General features: G+C 48.2%; 1 protein-coding gene across 1 annotated transcript in view; it reads left to right on the top strand.

Annotated features, from left to right (window-relative positions):
* Positions 1-16343, top strand: part of LOC121458755 (trafficking kinesin-binding protein 2) — a 56606-nt gene that overhangs the window by 36073 nt on the left and 4190 nt on the right. The window contains exons 6-15 of the mRNA XM_041668107.1: positions 1042-1251; positions 1753-1831; positions 2432-2562; positions 2942-3016; positions 5785-5922; positions 9098-9174; positions 9950-10150; positions 11066-11361; positions 12631-12897; positions 14904-15021. Of these exons, the coding sequence (XP_041524041.1) occupies positions 1042-1251; positions 1753-1831; positions 2432-2562; positions 2942-3016; positions 5785-5922; positions 9098-9174; positions 9950-10150; positions 11066-11361; positions 12631-12897; positions 14904-15021 (1592 nt within the window). The remainder of the gene's footprint in view (positions 1-1041; positions 1252-1752; positions 1832-2431; positions 2563-2941; positions 3017-5784; positions 5923-9097; positions 9175-9949; positions 10151-11065; positions 11362-12630; positions 12898-14903; positions 15022-16343) is intronic.

Raw genomic sequence — 16343 nt, 5'->3', positions numbered from 1 at the left:
TCTATATCAGTAAATGTAAGAAGTAATTTATTATCATGTTGAGTAGATAAATTTCAAGTTTCCTATAGTTTTTTTTTTTTTAAAGAAACAGTCTTTTCATATAGCTCTGACTGGCCTAGAATTCACTATGTGGACTAGGCTGATCTTGAACTCACAGACATTCACCTGCCTCTCTCTCCCCAGTGCTGGTATTAAAGGCGTGCAGCCCAGCAATAATTTTTTTTATCTAATTTTGTTTATATTTTGTGAATGCATTCAGTCCTTTAAGTTGAAAATATTGATTTCCTAGAAGTGAGGGTATCTACAGTGGGAAGATCTACATGGTCAGAACCGCTTAAAAACTCAAGTCGTCACCAAGTTCAGTAGCACAGACTTGTCCTCATAGCAGTTCTGCAGCTGAGACAGGAGCTCTGCGAGTTCAAGGCCAGCCTGGGAGAGTTATCAAGAAACCACATCTCAAAAGCTAAAACACGAAATAAATTTAAAAAACAGGAGCGTTGCGGATGTGCAGCTCAGTTGCTGGGCACGTCAGTGTCCAGCATGTAAAGGCTCACCATTCACCCCAGGTAGCTGGCAGGAAGCCCAGGCCCTGGGCATGGGTTTTAGAGTGAGGTATGCTGTAAGGCTTTGAAGAGTCCTGTATTACTGTTTTACTGAGTCTGAACATTGACTTTCTTCACACTTGCTCTGGAAGACGCTGTATCTGTGGAGTTGAGGGCCCAGCTGGGTAGCTGAGGAAGGGTGTAGTGTTTGTTGCTGTCCTTTCTAACAGCGGATGGGGGGGGGGAGGTTATTTTAGAGACAGGGTTTCTCTGTAGCTTTTTTTGGTTTCTGTCCTGGAACTAGCTCTTGTAGACCAGGCTGGTCTCGAACTCCCAGAGATCCGCCTGCCTCTGCCTCCCGAGTGCTGGGATTAAAGGCGTGCGCCACCACCGCCCGGCTGGTGGGGGGACTTTTATGGTGAAACACAGTCGCTCCGTGAATTAGAAGCCGTTTTGCACATAAGCCATGGAGGATGCGCTAATCGCAGTCTGTGTGCAGGTTAACCAGCTGCAGCATGAGCTGTCCAAGAAGGACGAACTGCTTCGGATCGTTTCCATTGCTTCTGAGGAGAGTGAGACCGACTCCAGCTGCTCCACGCCTCTTCGGTTCAACGAGTCCTTCAGCTTATCGCAAGGTTTGCTGCAACTGGACATGCTGCAGGAAAAGCTCAGGGAACTGGAGGAAGAGAACATGGCCCTTCGATCCAAGGTGCGGCTGGCGTCCCTTCCCATTACCACTACGTGGTCAGGTCTGGGTAATACGGAGGAGAAATACATCTCAGTCAGTGCTGTGCCTTTAGCTGAGAAGCGGGTAGGAGCCCGTAGGCAGACAAAAGAGTACCAGTGTTGTGTGCCCATCATGTGTGGCTAACAGAAACTGGCCGAGAAGGGTCATGTGGGAACATTACAGATTCCTCGGGTCTGTAAAGGGCCATGGAGCAAGAGCATCCTACGTAAGCAGGCGGCGTTTTCTCTGAGCTAGAGATGCAGCCAGCAGAGATGGAGATGCATGGGCAGGCAGGTGCAAGCCCTGCGCGGAGTCAAGGGGGGCGTCTGTCCCGCCTTTTCTAGTCCATGTTCTGTGAACGCGCAAATCCGATGGGATCCCTTCATGGTGGATGTTCAAACGGCAAAGCTTTCTGTAGCTTTGGCTTCAGGTTCATTAGGAAGACCTGTCACGTCAATGGTTGTTGTTTCCCCTCCCCTGAAGGCTTGCCACATCAAGACAGAAACCTTCACCTATGAAGAGAAGGAGCAGCAGCTGGTCAACGACTGCGTTAAAGAATTACGTGAGTAGGAACATCGTCACTCTGCTTCGGGCAGTTTGGTGAGATTATCTCCAACTCAGAAATTAGACCCCCGGTCTCCGTAGAAACAGTTATAAGTGCTTGTTGTCTTGGTCTGCAAATGTATCTGCAAATATCTACAAATTGTCTGCCGTGGGCCTATTTATGAAGTAAAGCAAGGTCCCCTGACTGTTTAAACATGATGGAGAAACAGGAATGGATTTGACTGTATGCAGAAGGAGCCAAACACATGAGTTAGTCCTGTTTGCAACAGCTTGCTGTTTAGGGAACTAGCCCCCGTGGAGAGACCAGCGTTGATCCTTTCCGAAGGCAGCACCCAAGGGCCCGAATTCCTCCTGCTGAGCTCCACCTGATAAGCCTTCTGTCACCTCAGCACCACCATGCTGGGCACCACGCTCTCCAAACAAACTTAGAGGATGAAAGCATAACTGTAGGGGTGTGTTACAGTAGTGTTGCAGGGGTACCCTGACTTATCGGGAAGCCAGGATATACTTAGGCTGGAGCCGCAATAGGACAGCTCAACCCTGGTCGTCCCAAATCAGCTCCTTTGTGTTGCCTTCTAAACTTTGGCTTTGTTCCTAGGTGAAACCAACGCGCAGATGTCGAGAATGACGGAAGAACTGTCGGGCAAGAGTGATGAGCTGCTCCGATACCAGGAGGAGATCTCGTCCCTGCTGTCTCAGATCGTGGATCTGCAGCACAAGCTTAAAGAGGTGCGTGCACTCCCTCAGCCGAGCTCTGTCCTGCACTCTCCCCGTGCCAAGTGCTCCCTCACCGAGCAGAGTAAACCCGCCTCTCCCCCGTTAACTGCTTTACTCTGTTCTTTCAGTATTGCCCTCTGCTAAAATATCATAAAGAACTCTGAAGTACTAATTATTTTTGCAAATACATCAGATTTTCTCCAAGTTTTGATGTCAGGGAGGAACTCGGGTCCGTACCCTCTGAACACATGTATTTGTGTTCTTCTTACACTATTACTCTAGTTGGCCTCTGCTGGGGTCACTGTCGTAGGCCTAAGACGGCACCCCAGATAGAGACTCTTAGTATGTCTTCTAAAGGAATGCCTCACGTGTCCCTCTTCTGTGTCCTTAGCATGTCATCGAGAAGGAAGAGCTCAGACTTCACCTGCAGGCTTCCAAGGATGCCCAGCGACAGCTGACGATGGAGGTAATACAGCCTGCCTCTGTGTTTGCCACGCACGGGGAGATGGGGCTGTCGTCACATTTGTGAGAGTCGCGGAAGAGAACGGCCACATTTGGAATCCAGCAGCAGCAGTCAGTAGTTAAGATGACGTTCATGAGATCTGAGAATTAAAGCTTTAAAAAGTCTTGTTTCTAAAGCTGATCATGGCAGCCCTCCTCTTGAGTAACAGAGAAAACCTGGCTTTCTTTAAGACTATAGGACTTGAGAGCTTTTCTCATAGAAGTGTGTATCGGACGCCAGGCTTACTGCCTCCATTCCCACCTTCACTTTTCTCCTCCACTCTTCTTGTCCCCTTTGCGCCTCTGGTTAGTCTCACCCCTTCTTCTATGGCGCATATACACGCATGGTTTTATGTAGCTATATAGTATTTGTTTAAAACCACAAATGAGGGGAAACAGATTTGTCTTCTGAGGCTGTTTTAATTCACTCAGCGTGATTGCCTCTCTCTGGCTGAATCCCTTTTTCTTCAGATGACATAACTTTGTTCTGAGTTATGACTGACCCCCGTGTTCTTGAACCGTGCCTTTGTTTTAGACGCTCACTGGTTCCATAGTGTGTCTGTTGTGCGTGGGGTTACAGCAGACCCTGGTGAGCAAGTGTCTGTGATACGCTGAAGTGGAATCTGTTGGTTTCAGCAGACCCTGGTGAGCAAGTGTCTGTGATACGCTGAAGTGGAATCTGTTGGTTACAGCAGACCCTGGTGAGCAAGTGTCTGTGATACGCTGAAGTGGAATCTGTTGGTTACAGCAGACCCTGGTGAGCAAGTGTCTGTGATACGCTGAAGTGGAATCTGTTGGTTACAGCAGACCCTGGTGAGCAAGTGTCTGTGATACGCTGAAGTGGAATCTGTTGGTTTCAGCAGACCCTGGTGAGCAAGTGTCTGTGATACGCTGAAGTGGAGTCTGTTGGTAAAGGCACAGATTGGCGGCAGGGTCACATGGTGGGTCTCTGGTTTTCTGTGGAACCTCCGGCAGATTTCCATAGTGGATGGGCTGACTCACACTCCCACCGTCGCTGCGGAAGGGTTCACTTCTCTCCACCTCCTTGCAAGCATTTGTTGCTTGCTCTCCTAAGGGTAGCATGCTGGCTAGGGTAACGCGGAATCCCAGTATCATTTTGCCTCGCGTTCCCTTGGCGGCCAGTGAGACTGAACATTCTTGGGTGTTATTGGCTGTTTGTGGCTCGTGTTTTGAGGACTTGGTTTCCTTAGCTCTTTTATTGATCACCTGATTGATTTGATTGATTGGTTTCTTGTCTAGTTTTCATAGTGTACTGTAGACATTAACGCTCTGTGAGGTCATCCCTGGCCAAGGTTTTCCCTGTCCTTTGACAGTCTCTTCACTTCCTTTGCTGTGCGGAAGCCTCTTGATCACAGGAGGCCCCATCTGTTGATCTCCCGAGTGCCTGGGACCGGTTGAAGAAGTCCTTGCCCGTGCCTGTGTCTTCAAGTCTCTTCAGTCTCAGGGCTGACAGTCATGGTTTTGATTGTTTTGGGTGGAGTTGTTTTTTGTGCAGGGTGAGAGCAGGACCCTGTTCTGGTTTTGTATTTGCACACACACGTTTCCCGGCACCATTTTTGTCAAAGACACTGGGATTTTTGTGTTCGTTTTTTTGTCTTTTTTCAATATGTGTTTTTGCCATCTGTCAAAAACAAAGTGGCTGTAACTGTGTTTATATACCTTGGCCTCCCCAGTACTCCGTATGCCTCCAGCACCTCAGCTGCACGTTTTATTTTATGAAGATTTATTAGCATTTAATGAACCTCCCTGTGTGTGGACAGAGCAGCCCCCAGTGGCTTAGTCTCCTCAGCTCTTCTGCTGAAGCATTTAGCTTTCACCAAGACAGACAGGCTGCTTAGGGAGCGCTCTCGCGCTCTCTCTCTCTCTCTCTCTCTCTCTCTCTCTCTCTCTCTCACACACACACACACACACACACACACACCAAGCTTCACACCACCCCGATGAGGAGAGCAGCTCCAGTTTTGCTCTGGGCAGCATTTCCCTCATTTACTTGTCTGCCCACCGACCAGAGCCCACAGTTTTATCAAGGCTGACAGGCGGAATCCCTGGTTCCTCTTTACGCAAGAATGTCTCACACCAGCTTTCTCAACGCAGCCTTGATGTTTGCCAAGGTTGATGGCGTGGCAGGGCCTGGTACCAGTGTTGCCCCAGCCCGCCAGCCTCTGCCCCACCTGCTGGTCTTCCGGTGTTTACTAATGCAGCAGTGAGCGTGGACCATGCATCCGTGTGTGTCCTGGTCTTCTTCCTTCACAGTGGCTTTGCAGCACATGGAAAAGAAAGAAAGAGGGAGGCCTCTGTCGAGTCTCTCAGAATGAGAGGTGGGGTGATGTACGTTTTAGATGAGCACACCAGCCCTGCTGACACACACTACACGTGGGAAGTCTTTTCAGTTAATGCGCTCTGAGCTTTTGCCAGCTGCTGTAAAAGGCTTCCAAACAAGGCATGGGGAAGGGCTTGTTTAGGGTGATGGGACACACTCTCTAGACTCTTGATCTTGTCCCTTGATGGTTTCAGGTTCTGAGAGGTCATGTTCTTATAGCACTTGCCCAAGACAGCTCAGATTCTTAACATGAATGTGGTTGAGTTTGCTTTAGAACTGTTTTGTTGGAATGATTTATACATAAATTAATACCCTCAGGGCTCCTCCTTCCAGGACTCACGGTTGACAGGATTGTCTGGAGAGGTTGTAACTGTGCTGCTTCTCCCCCTCAGCTTCATGACTTACAGGACAGAAACATGGAGTGCCTGGGGATGTTACACGAGTCCCAAGAAGAAATAAAAGAGCTTCGCAGCAAGTGTGGCCCGGCCGCTCACCTCGGCTTCTCGCAGGCTTACGGAGTTTTCACGGGGGTAAGAGACAAGAAGCCGCCATGTGCTTTAGAAGGGGAGAGAAGCCTGTGTTCTGTCTCCAGAGTGCGCTGTGGCTTATGATGCCATCAGGTAGCTAGAAAAGAGAGACCATGCTTTGCTTCTGCTTCTGGGATGCAGTTACTGAGTCAGAATTTAATCTGTGTACCACATCTTCCTTATCACTCGTGTTAAAATGTCCCAGATGATAGTCTAGACTCGCTGCAGTGTTGGAGGTAAAGTCTAAGTGAGCTGGATTTTGATCTGCGTGCCACAGCTCGCCCAAACGAGGTTCCCCTACCTTAGACCCACCACTTAGGCCATGCTTTTTAATCTGTATGTCTGTTTGCTTTGCGTGTGTTTAATAACACATGATCCATCACACGGGTGCAGAGGTCAGAGAAGAACTTGTAGAAGCTGGTTCTTTCTTGCCACCGCGATGTGGATCCTAGGTCGTCAGACATGGAAGCAAATCTTTGCCTGTAGAGCCATCTCCCTGGCTACAACCTTTTTTTTTTTTTAATTTACCCCCATTTAGAGTATGTACATGTCTATGTGCCTCTCATGTGTCGTGTGCACATATGGAGGTCAGAAGATAGCTTGTGGACTTGATGCAGGCTAGGGTAATTCAGGGAGAGAGACTCTCGACTGGGAAAATCCCTCCAGATGATAGGCCAGTGGGCAAACCTGTGGGGTGTTTTCTTAATTAACGGTTGATAGGAGAGGGCCGGCCACCGTGCTGGGCCACCCCTGGGCCACTGGTCCTGAAGAAAACAGGAGAAGTAAATCCCCACGGCCTCTGCACCAGCTCCTGTTCCCGATTCCTGCCCTGACTTCCCTGGCTGCTAGACTCATCATCCCTAAGGTGAAATAGCCCTTGGCTCCCCAAGTTGCTTTTGGTCACAGTGATCTGTCACAGCAGCAGAAACTCTGACCACGACAACTGTCTAGAGGCGTTCTCTCTCTGCCGGGTGAGCCCTGGGCACACTTTAAAGACCGCACCTCTACCAAGTACAAGTTTCTTGGTGGTTTAACTCTACCTAGAGGGTAAGGCTCTTGCAGATAGGAACGTTGAGTTTTTTAATTTGTTAATAAACAGTATTTGGGGACTGGTAGAACACAATTAGAGCGTGCGTGTGTGCGTGGGCGTGCGCTAACATATCTTAACAGTTGTTTTCTTCCTTTCCTGGTCATTCTCTCTGGCTCCGTTCCTTATGCATCTTTAAGTGGGGTCTGGGGATCGAACAAGCTTCCAGGTTTGCGTGGCAAAGGCCTTTGACCACGAAGCCAGATCTTGGTAGACCCCAAACATATCCTTCAAAGAGCATTTTTGGAGCTGGGTGCCGTGGCCTGCACATGTGACCTCTAGAAATCAAGAGGATCAGCTGAGCCGAGCTAACTTCGAAACGAGAGACCCCTTTGAAATGAATGCCTGGATAAATAATGAGGAAATAAACACACAAGTCATAGACTAACAGGCATTGTTGGGAGAACTGGGAAAATCTGACCGGGCTCTGTGGATGGACGACAGTGTCGTAATAACAGACGACTATAGTGCCATTATCGACTATAGTCCTTGTCTCTACTAAACTTTGTCCCTGTCTTTAGTAAACAGAAACTTAAGCACTAAGTAGTCACAGGGATATCTGAGACCTGCTATAAAACAGTTCAGGAAAAACAACAACAAAACCAACCAACCAACAAAAACCACTGAGAGAGGGAATACCAAATATATTAATGATGCATGTGAAGAATACATAAAAATTCTTTGTGCTATTTTGTAGAATTTTATTCTAAGTTTCAAACTATTTTAAAATCAAAAATTAAAGCACAGAATGCTGGCGCTGTAAGTGGCAGGGCACTCGCCTAGCATGCACGAGGTCCCGAGTTCAGTTCCCACACTGCTAAATAAATACACGTTTTAAAAAACAAACAATATGGGTCAGTGCGTAAAGATATAACCCGCCATGACTGACGACCTGAGATCAACCGAGGCCCCAGACGGTGGAAGGGAAAGACGACCCTACAAAGTCACTTCCAATTCCATCAACTACAAAGGGAAACAAAGTGGGGAGGCGTGGGAAACACAACTACCGAATCAGCCATTGCTCCAAGGAACTTTGATAACTGAGAAATGACATTCTGAGTCCAAAGCCTGTGTAGCAAGCTTTCTTGTTGAACTTTCTTGGACTACCAGCCCCAAGTAATGACACAGAGACTTGTTATCAATTGTGAAAGCTTGGTCTTAGCTTAGGCTTTTTCCCAGCCAGCTCTTAATAACAGATTAATCTATATCTGTGGCGTGGCTCGGTTACCTCTGCTCTGTACCATGTGTCTGTCTTCAGTGTCCAGCGGGCATCTCTCATGCACCTACATTCATCCCGATGTCCTCCGTCTGCCCAGAAGTCCCCCCTTTTCTCTCCTCCTAACTATTGGCCTTCCAGCTCTTTATTAACCAATCACGGTGACGCGTCTTCAGACAGCGCAAACAAATGTTCCTCAGCAGACCTGGGTGCCAGATGTGCCATTATCACTGAAGTATCGTGGCTTCTGGACTCTCGCAGGCGGTCAGGTCGGGGATAGATGTACATATCTGTCCTTCCGTCTGTGCATCCCTGGATGTTAAAAGTCAGGTGCTCAGTCCCCGCAGAGCCAGCCACCCTCGGTCCAAACCCACGAGGCATGACATCCATGCCAATTGGATCCTCATCTCTGAGCAAATTATCAAAAGAGTGAGAGAAAGTGTTTGACAGGTTTGCCGTGGTGTGTGGCTGTCAGACCGTCTGTGTTTGTGTCTCTACATACACAATATTGACTTCTCATCTACGGGTCTTGTCCATTGCCACCTTAGAAAAATGCGTCATGAGCCGGGCGATGGTGGCGCACGCCTTTAATCCCAGCACTCGGGAGGCAGAGGCAGGCAGATCTCTGTGAGTTCGAGGCCAGCCTGGTCTACAGAGCTAGTTCCAGGACAGGCTCCAAAGCCACAGAGAAACCCCGTCTCGAAAAAAAAAAAAATGCGTCATGAAAAAGTAGTTGGTTCTTGTTCACGAGTTTTTAGTCTACATTTTCTTGTGTTTCCTTTATTATGTCATAAATCATAAAAATACACACTGTATAGGCTGTTAATTCATTTGAGGGTGGTAGTCACTTTACAAATCTTAAACTCCTTTTTTAGGAATCGTTGGCAGCTGAGATTGAAGGGACCATGCGTAAAAAGCTGAGTTTGGATGAGGAGTCTGTGTTTAAACAAAAGTAAGTACAGGTCACGGAGCTGTCGCTGCGCTATTGCAGTGGACAGTGAGTACAGGTCACGGGGCTGTCACTGCACCGTTGCAGTAAGTACAGGTCACGGGCTGTCGCTGCACCGTTGCAGTAAGTACAGGTCACGGGGCTGTCTCTGCACCATTGCAGTAAGCACAGGTCACAGAGCTGTCGCTGCACCGTTGCAGTAAGCACAGGTCACGGGGCTGTCACTGCACCGTTGCAGTAAGCACAGGTCACAGGGCTGTCACTGCACCGTTGCAGTAAGCACAGGTCACAGGGCTGTCACTGCACCGTTGCAGTGGACAGTGAGTACAGGTCACAGGGCTATCACTGCACCGTTGCAGTAAGCACAGGTCACGGGGCTGTCGCTGCACCGTTGTAGTAAGCACAGGTCACGGGGCTGTCACTGCACCGTTGCAGTAAGCACAAGTCACGGGGCTGTCGCTGCACCGTTGCAGTAAGCACAGGTCACAGGGCTGTCACTGCGCCATTGCGGTGGAAATCCCAAAGAAGCCACAGGCCAGAGTACAATGGTGGTGGAGGCTTGCGAGGCGAGTGAGGTCCTGGGTTCGATCCCTGGGCACTGAGGGGAGAAACGACACTCTAGAATGAGGAGTGGCAGTTAGGAGTGATGCTGCTGTACCATGCAGATTGTCCTCTCAGGTGGGAGCCCTCCTGGACCAAAGTTTATTGTCACCGTTAGTCTCGTGGGTGCCCTCTAGTGGGTGACAGCGACAGAAACGAATGCTTCTCTCCTTGACAGGGTCCAGCAGAAGCGGGTGTTCGACACTGTCAAGGTTGCCAATGACACTCGGAGCCGCTCCGTCCCCTTCCCAGCCCTGCTTCCCATCCCAGGCTCCAACCGCTCAAGTGTCATCATGACAGCAAAGCCCTTTGAGTCTGGCGTCCAGCAGACAGAGGACAAAGCACTCCTGAGCCAAGGGAGCAGCATGGAGACTCCAGGGTAAGCCCGGGTCCGAGCTGTGGGCCTGCATCCCTAGGGGGCTGGCAGACTCACACTCGTTCCCTTGCAGAGGTTGGGGGGCCCATTCCTGCTGCATCAGCTCTGAGCCACCTCCTAATTCCAGAGACCCATGAGGATGCGATATTTTATCATTTATAATCCTCGCTTTCTTTTAAATATTCTGTATGTATGTGTATATATATATATATATATATATATATATATATATATATATATATATGGGATGTTTGTGGCCCAGACTAAATCTTTACACACATTTTTAGCATCACTTAACCTCCTTCCCATCTTCCTTCCCGTTTTCCTCCTTCCTTCCTTCCTTCTTTCCTTCCTTCCTTCCTTCCTTTTTTTTTTTCATCTATTGTTGCTTGCTTTTGGTGGGTGTTTTATTATATAAACAGGCTACCTTGAACTTTCTATGCAGCCCAGGCTACCATCAAAATCATGATTCTCCTGCCTCCATCTTCTGAGTGCTAGATTTCCTGGCATGTCCCACCACACCCTACTCACAGTTTTTTAAGTAATTACATTTTGTGATTAATAGCATGGACTAGTTCATGGCTAGCACTTCCCTTCGTTCAGAGTAAAACAGTGAACCCTCCTGCCCTCGGTGACTCTAGTAATACTTGGCTTTGTGAGTCTCTCACCTGAACATAAAAGAAGACATGCCTGCAGTTTCATCATTAAATGGAATGGAAAAGTTAGCAAGGACAATTGGAAAAGACGTACTGGAATATAGTATTGTGGACGGTTTTGTTTTGTTTTTCTGTATTTCAAATAGCTTAAAAGCAGCTCATTCTTGAGGTCAGTCCATGGAGTAGAAAGCTCTGTAGAAAACAGAGGTCTAGACTGTACACACAACCTACAGTCTCGTCAGCGAATGTGATTTTCCCACAGGAACTCGCAGCCCACCAGCCACCCAGGACCCACTGAGGACAGCGATTTGGCTACGGCACTGCATCGCCTTAGCCTGCGAAGACAGAACTACTTAAGTGAGAAGCAGTTCTTCGCCCAAGAGTGGGAGAGGAAGATCCAGGTTCTGGCCGAGAAGGAAGAAGTCAGTAACTGCGACGCCCCCACAGGGACCCTCGACTCATTCTGCGCTGATCAGTCGGAGACCACAGACCTTGGCAGTGCCAGCTGCCTTCGAGGCTTCATGCCAGAAAAATTGCAAATCGTCAAGCCTTTAGAAGGTAATCATTCCACAGCAGCTTTTAGAAGCTGTGTGTGCGTTAGACGTCCCTCCTAGAATGGAAATCTGTCCAGTAGTTACGAGAGCACTGTGTGCACGAGCTGTCTGTCTGTCTGTGTGGCGGTGTCAGCAGAAGAGGGAAACAGGCTTTTCTTAACGGTTGCTATGGCAAATCACTGATAGCAGTTACCAGGGTGAGCCCAACAGGATGTGATCACTACTACTGCATCTCTTCCTGCAAAGAACTCGACCCAAGGGGTGTCACTGACACAGGGGCACGCGTGCATGCCTGTACTTCTTTCTCCTTCAGTTCAGTTTTATCTGCGATGCAAGTTAAAATCAGAATAAATATCTGACTTAGGAGATCGTGATGGTTCCTGAGTGATTCTCTGATCCTGTGGTAAAAAGTTTCTTATTAGACAAAAGTTTGAGTAGGCCGCCTGTAGGGACTCCAGGTATTGGTTAGAGTTGCCAGTTTCAGGATGACATCCCCATAGTGACACAATTAGGTGTCCGTCTGGTACCCGGGCAAGGGATGACCTTCGTCAGCATCCCGTAGGCCGCAGCTAAAGGGACACATTCTCTACTCTGTCGCCTCCATTTCCCTGCTCCTCTGGGAGTTGAGGGGAAATAGTCATGAGCAAGTAGAGAAGTGCATAAAGAAATCCAAGTTAGTTTCCGACCTAAGTGCCCAGCGTTTGCTTCCGAGTTCCTAGACTAAGCCAGGCGAACCCTGGTTTTCACCACCTGGAGGGGGCAGCCCGCCTCTAAGGTCCACGGCCTCCCTCCTGCCCGAGCAGCCTGGGTCCTGTTAAAAGTGCCTTAGTGTTTTTTTTTTTTCTCTTCTTCTTTAGATGTCCCTTTGAAGACTATCTTTTGAAATAGAAAAGCTATTGCAGGCTAGAGAGATGGCTCAGAGGTTAACAGCACAGAGGTCCTGAGTTCAATTCCCAGCAACCACATGGTGGTTCACACCCATCTGTAATGAGATCTGGTGCCCTCTTCTGGCCTGCAGGCATACATGGAGGCAGAACTCTGTATACATGATAAATAAATAAATCTTATAAAGAAAAGAAAAGCTATCGCTCAGACGTCCAACACCATGTCATTTTCTACAGAGATCTTAAATTTACAACTTTTATCAAAACATCAAAACCAAATAAGTGTCACTGTCTTTATCATTATTGCCATGACTCACAGAACTCTAGCTTCTTAGAGACTGAGGCTCTGTGGGAAATGTAACGCTTACGTCCCCTGCTCATCTGTCCAGGATCGCAGACTCTCCATCACTGGCAGCAGCTCGCTCAACCAAACTTGGGAACCATCCTTGACCCACGACCAGGGGTCATTACCAAAGGCTTCACCCAGATGCCCGAGGAGGTTATCTACCACCTCTCAGATTTAGAGGAGGATGAGGAGGAGGGGATCACTTTCCAGGTCCAGCAGCCGCTTCATGTGGAGCAGAAACCTGCAGCTCCCACGCCAGTAACAGGGATCTTCCTGCCACCCATCACCTCAGCAGGTGGACCCGTTACAGGTGAGACACTTGGCCTTGCACACGGCGCATTGCGTGGTCCTGTTGTGGCTACCCGGCTACCCCTGTGCCATCTTGCTGGCGCGTATACTAGCGGAAGCAAGACAGTAGAAATCTGTAGCATCGCGGACGTTCCTAATTTTCTCCATTTTATCCTACGAGCCTGCAAACTAAATTGGGAAGAGAAATGGATCAGGTCAATTAGTGGTTTGCAAGCCTTTTGTTTTCAGGGCCCTTGATGTTCTTACGAGTCCGTGAGCCTCCAGGTTTATCTATATGGGTTATGTCTGTTGATACTAATTAAGTTAAAATAAAAACTGAGAACTTACCAAAAAAATTAGCTTATTTAAGAATAAAAATTCTCGCCGGGCGATGGTGGCGCACGTCTTTAATCCCAGCACTCGGGAGGCAGAGGCAGGCGGATCTCTGTGAGTTCGAGACCAGCCTGGTCTACAAGAGCTAGTTCCAGGACAGGCTCCAAAACCACAGAGAAACCCTGTCTCGAAAAACCAAAAAAAAAAAAAAAAAAAAAAAAAAAAAAAAAAAAAAAAGAATAAAAATTCTCAGCCTGGTCAACAAGAGCTAGTTCCAGGACAGGCTCCAAAAAACCACAGAGAAACCCTGTCTCGAAAAAAAAAAAAAAGAATAAAAATTCTGAGCTGATTGGCAATGGCGCACGCCTTTAATCCCAGCACTCGGGAGGCAGAGGCAGGTGGGTCTCTGAGTTGGAGGTCAGCTTGGTCTACAGGGGAAGTTCCAGGACAGTCAGGACTAAATAGAGAAACCCTGTTTCAAAGAAAACAAAATAAATAAATAAAAATTCTGTTATACAAATACTGTTTTCTGAAAAGTAACTATAGTATACATAGTAAGGAAATGGTCTTGTTTTACAATTTTGCAAGTCTAATTTGTGACTTAGTAGAAGACTCTCTGTATTCAGTCTGTCGCCATGTTGTTTAGATGAACAACGTGAGAAAATACACCCTCATATGAATATGCAGCTAGAACATAAAAAATATTTTAATAGTCTTCAAGAATTATGGATATTGTTTGAATTCAGATAAAAACTTGGTAAATGGTAGTTTCTTAAATAGTTACAGCAATGTGGACTCCGAAACCCTGGCAATGCATTTCATTCTGGGTTTTATTAAAAGTGTTTGTTCCACACTTTGAACATTTGCTCATGCATGGTTTGGTGACCTGGTTGAAAGGCTGTTAGGGTGTTCTCATGCTCAGTCATGGATGTAAGTTTTCCAAAACTGATTTTCACTTGAGGCTTGGTACTAAATATTGACAGCTTTCCACCCCCAAGGAAATGCCTGCCAGATTCCCAAGTCTGACTTACTATAGCTTGTGTGTTGTACTTAGCTGCACAAATGCTTTTCTGTAGGTGACTGTTGTTTGTATCGGGTGCATTGTAGGCAGCGGGGGAATTTAGTGTACACTTCCTGTGTTCACATACTGCATAGCAAAAAGATTGAAGGCTTCATGATAATTTCACTCCATCAGAAACCTTCTTCAGTAAACCTGACTTTGACTAGATAAGGGTGAAGAATACAAGTGTAATCTGGTGTCATTGCCTTGATTCGTGCTAAGGAACCAGAATTTTCACCCATCACTGCTTTTGTGCCGGCATGCAAATGTCAATCCCATCAAAAAAAGAAAGCCTCATTCTCAAATGACCATGAAGTTTTCTAGAGTCAACATGCGATGCTTTAAGAACCAGGAGAGTGACTTGACCTAGGCACCTGCATAACTAGATCTTATTTTTTTAATGTGTTTTTTTCTCATTTCTGAGTTATTTTTAATCCTTTTATTTATAATTTCAAAGTACTGGAAGTTCAGTTATACACTAATCAGTTAATACTAGCATAGTCTACATATATTCTGTTTCCATTTGCTTTCTACGACACAAGGCAGCTGACAAACGCTGTGTTGCTAACAGAATAATGATAGGCCTTTTGTGTTATTAACCTCGTCTTTCTTTTCTGTGTTTGGTTTCCTAAAAGTCTCTGTTTCAGTTGCAACTGCGAACCCAGGGAAGTGTCTGTCATGCACAAACTCCACATTCACCTTCACCACCTGTAGGATCCTACATCCCTCTGACATCACCCAGGTCACCCCTAGGTAAGAGGGCCTGGGAAAGCAGGGGCCTCACAGGTTTCCTTCTTAAGTTCCCAGGGTTTTAATTAGTGTTCTGTAGTCACAGACTGATTGTCTTTGGACTGTTTTGACGTTGTACTTTCCCATTTGATCATAACCCTTTGAAGTAGACAGACTATGCTGGATAGAGAGGAAACTGAGGCACAGAAAAGTCAAGTGACTGAGCCAGGAGCTGACATGTAGGTGACTCCCCTGAGGTTGTTTGTGCCCAAAGTGAACCAGGCTGCATGGTGTGAGGTGCCACACCCCGTCACAAGACTGCCTCCATCCCTGACACACCCGTCACAGGACCTCCTCCATCCCTGACACACCCGTCACAGGACCTCCTCCATCCCTGACACACCCGTCACAGGACCTCCTCCATCCCTGACACACCCATCACAGGACCTCCTCCATCCCTGACACACCCGTCACAGGACCTCCTCCATCCCTGACACACCCGTCACAGGACCTCCTCCATCCCTGACACACCCATCACAGGACCTCCTCCATCCCTGACACACCTGTCACAGGACCTCCTCCATCCCTGACACACCCGTCACAGGACCTCCTCTATCCCTGACACACCTGTCACAGGACCTCCTCCATCCCTGACACACCTGTCACAGGACCTCCTCCATCCCTGACACACCTGTCACAGGACCTCCTCCATCCCTGACACACCTGTCACGGGACCTCCTCCATCCCTGACACACCCGTCACAGGACCTCCTCCTTCCCTGACACACCCGTCACAGGACCTCCTCCATCCCTGACACACCCGTCACAGGACCTCCTCCATCCCTGACACACCCTTCACAGGAACTCCTCCATCCCTGACACACCCGTCACAGGACCTCCTCCATCCCTGACACACCCTTCACAGGACCTCTTCCATCCCTGACACACCCTTCACAGGACCTCTTCCATCCCTGACACACCCTTCACAGGACCTCCTCCATCCCTGACACACCCTTCACAGGAACTCCTCCATCCCTGACACACCTGTCATGGGAAGTGGGGGTCACAGCTGAGGCTCTGAACAGGAAGTGGGGGTCACAGCTGAGGCTCTGAGCAGGAAGTGGAGTGAGAGCTGAGGTTCTGAGCAGGAAGTGGGGTGAGAGCTGAGGCTCTGAGCAGGAAGTGGGGTGACAGCTGAGGCTCTGAGCAGGAAGTGGGGTCGGAGAAGAGGTTCTAAGCAGAAAGTGGGTTCAGAGAAGAGGTTCTGAGCAGGAAGTGGGGTCAGAGCTGAGGCTCTGAGCAGGAAGTGGGGTGACAGCTGAGGCTCTGAGCAGGAAGTGGGGTCGG

This window comes from Microtus oregoni, unplaced genomic scaffold, assembly GCF_018167655.1.
Source record: "Microtus oregoni isolate MIOR12 unplaced genomic scaffold, Mior012 000018F_ref0000195, whole genome shotgun sequence".
NCBI lineage: Eukaryota > Metazoa > Chordata > Mammalia > Rodentia > Cricetidae > Microtus > Microtus oregoni.
The sequence above is the reverse complement of the archived record's forward strand: the minus strand, read 5'-3'. Positions and strand labels throughout refer to the sequence as shown.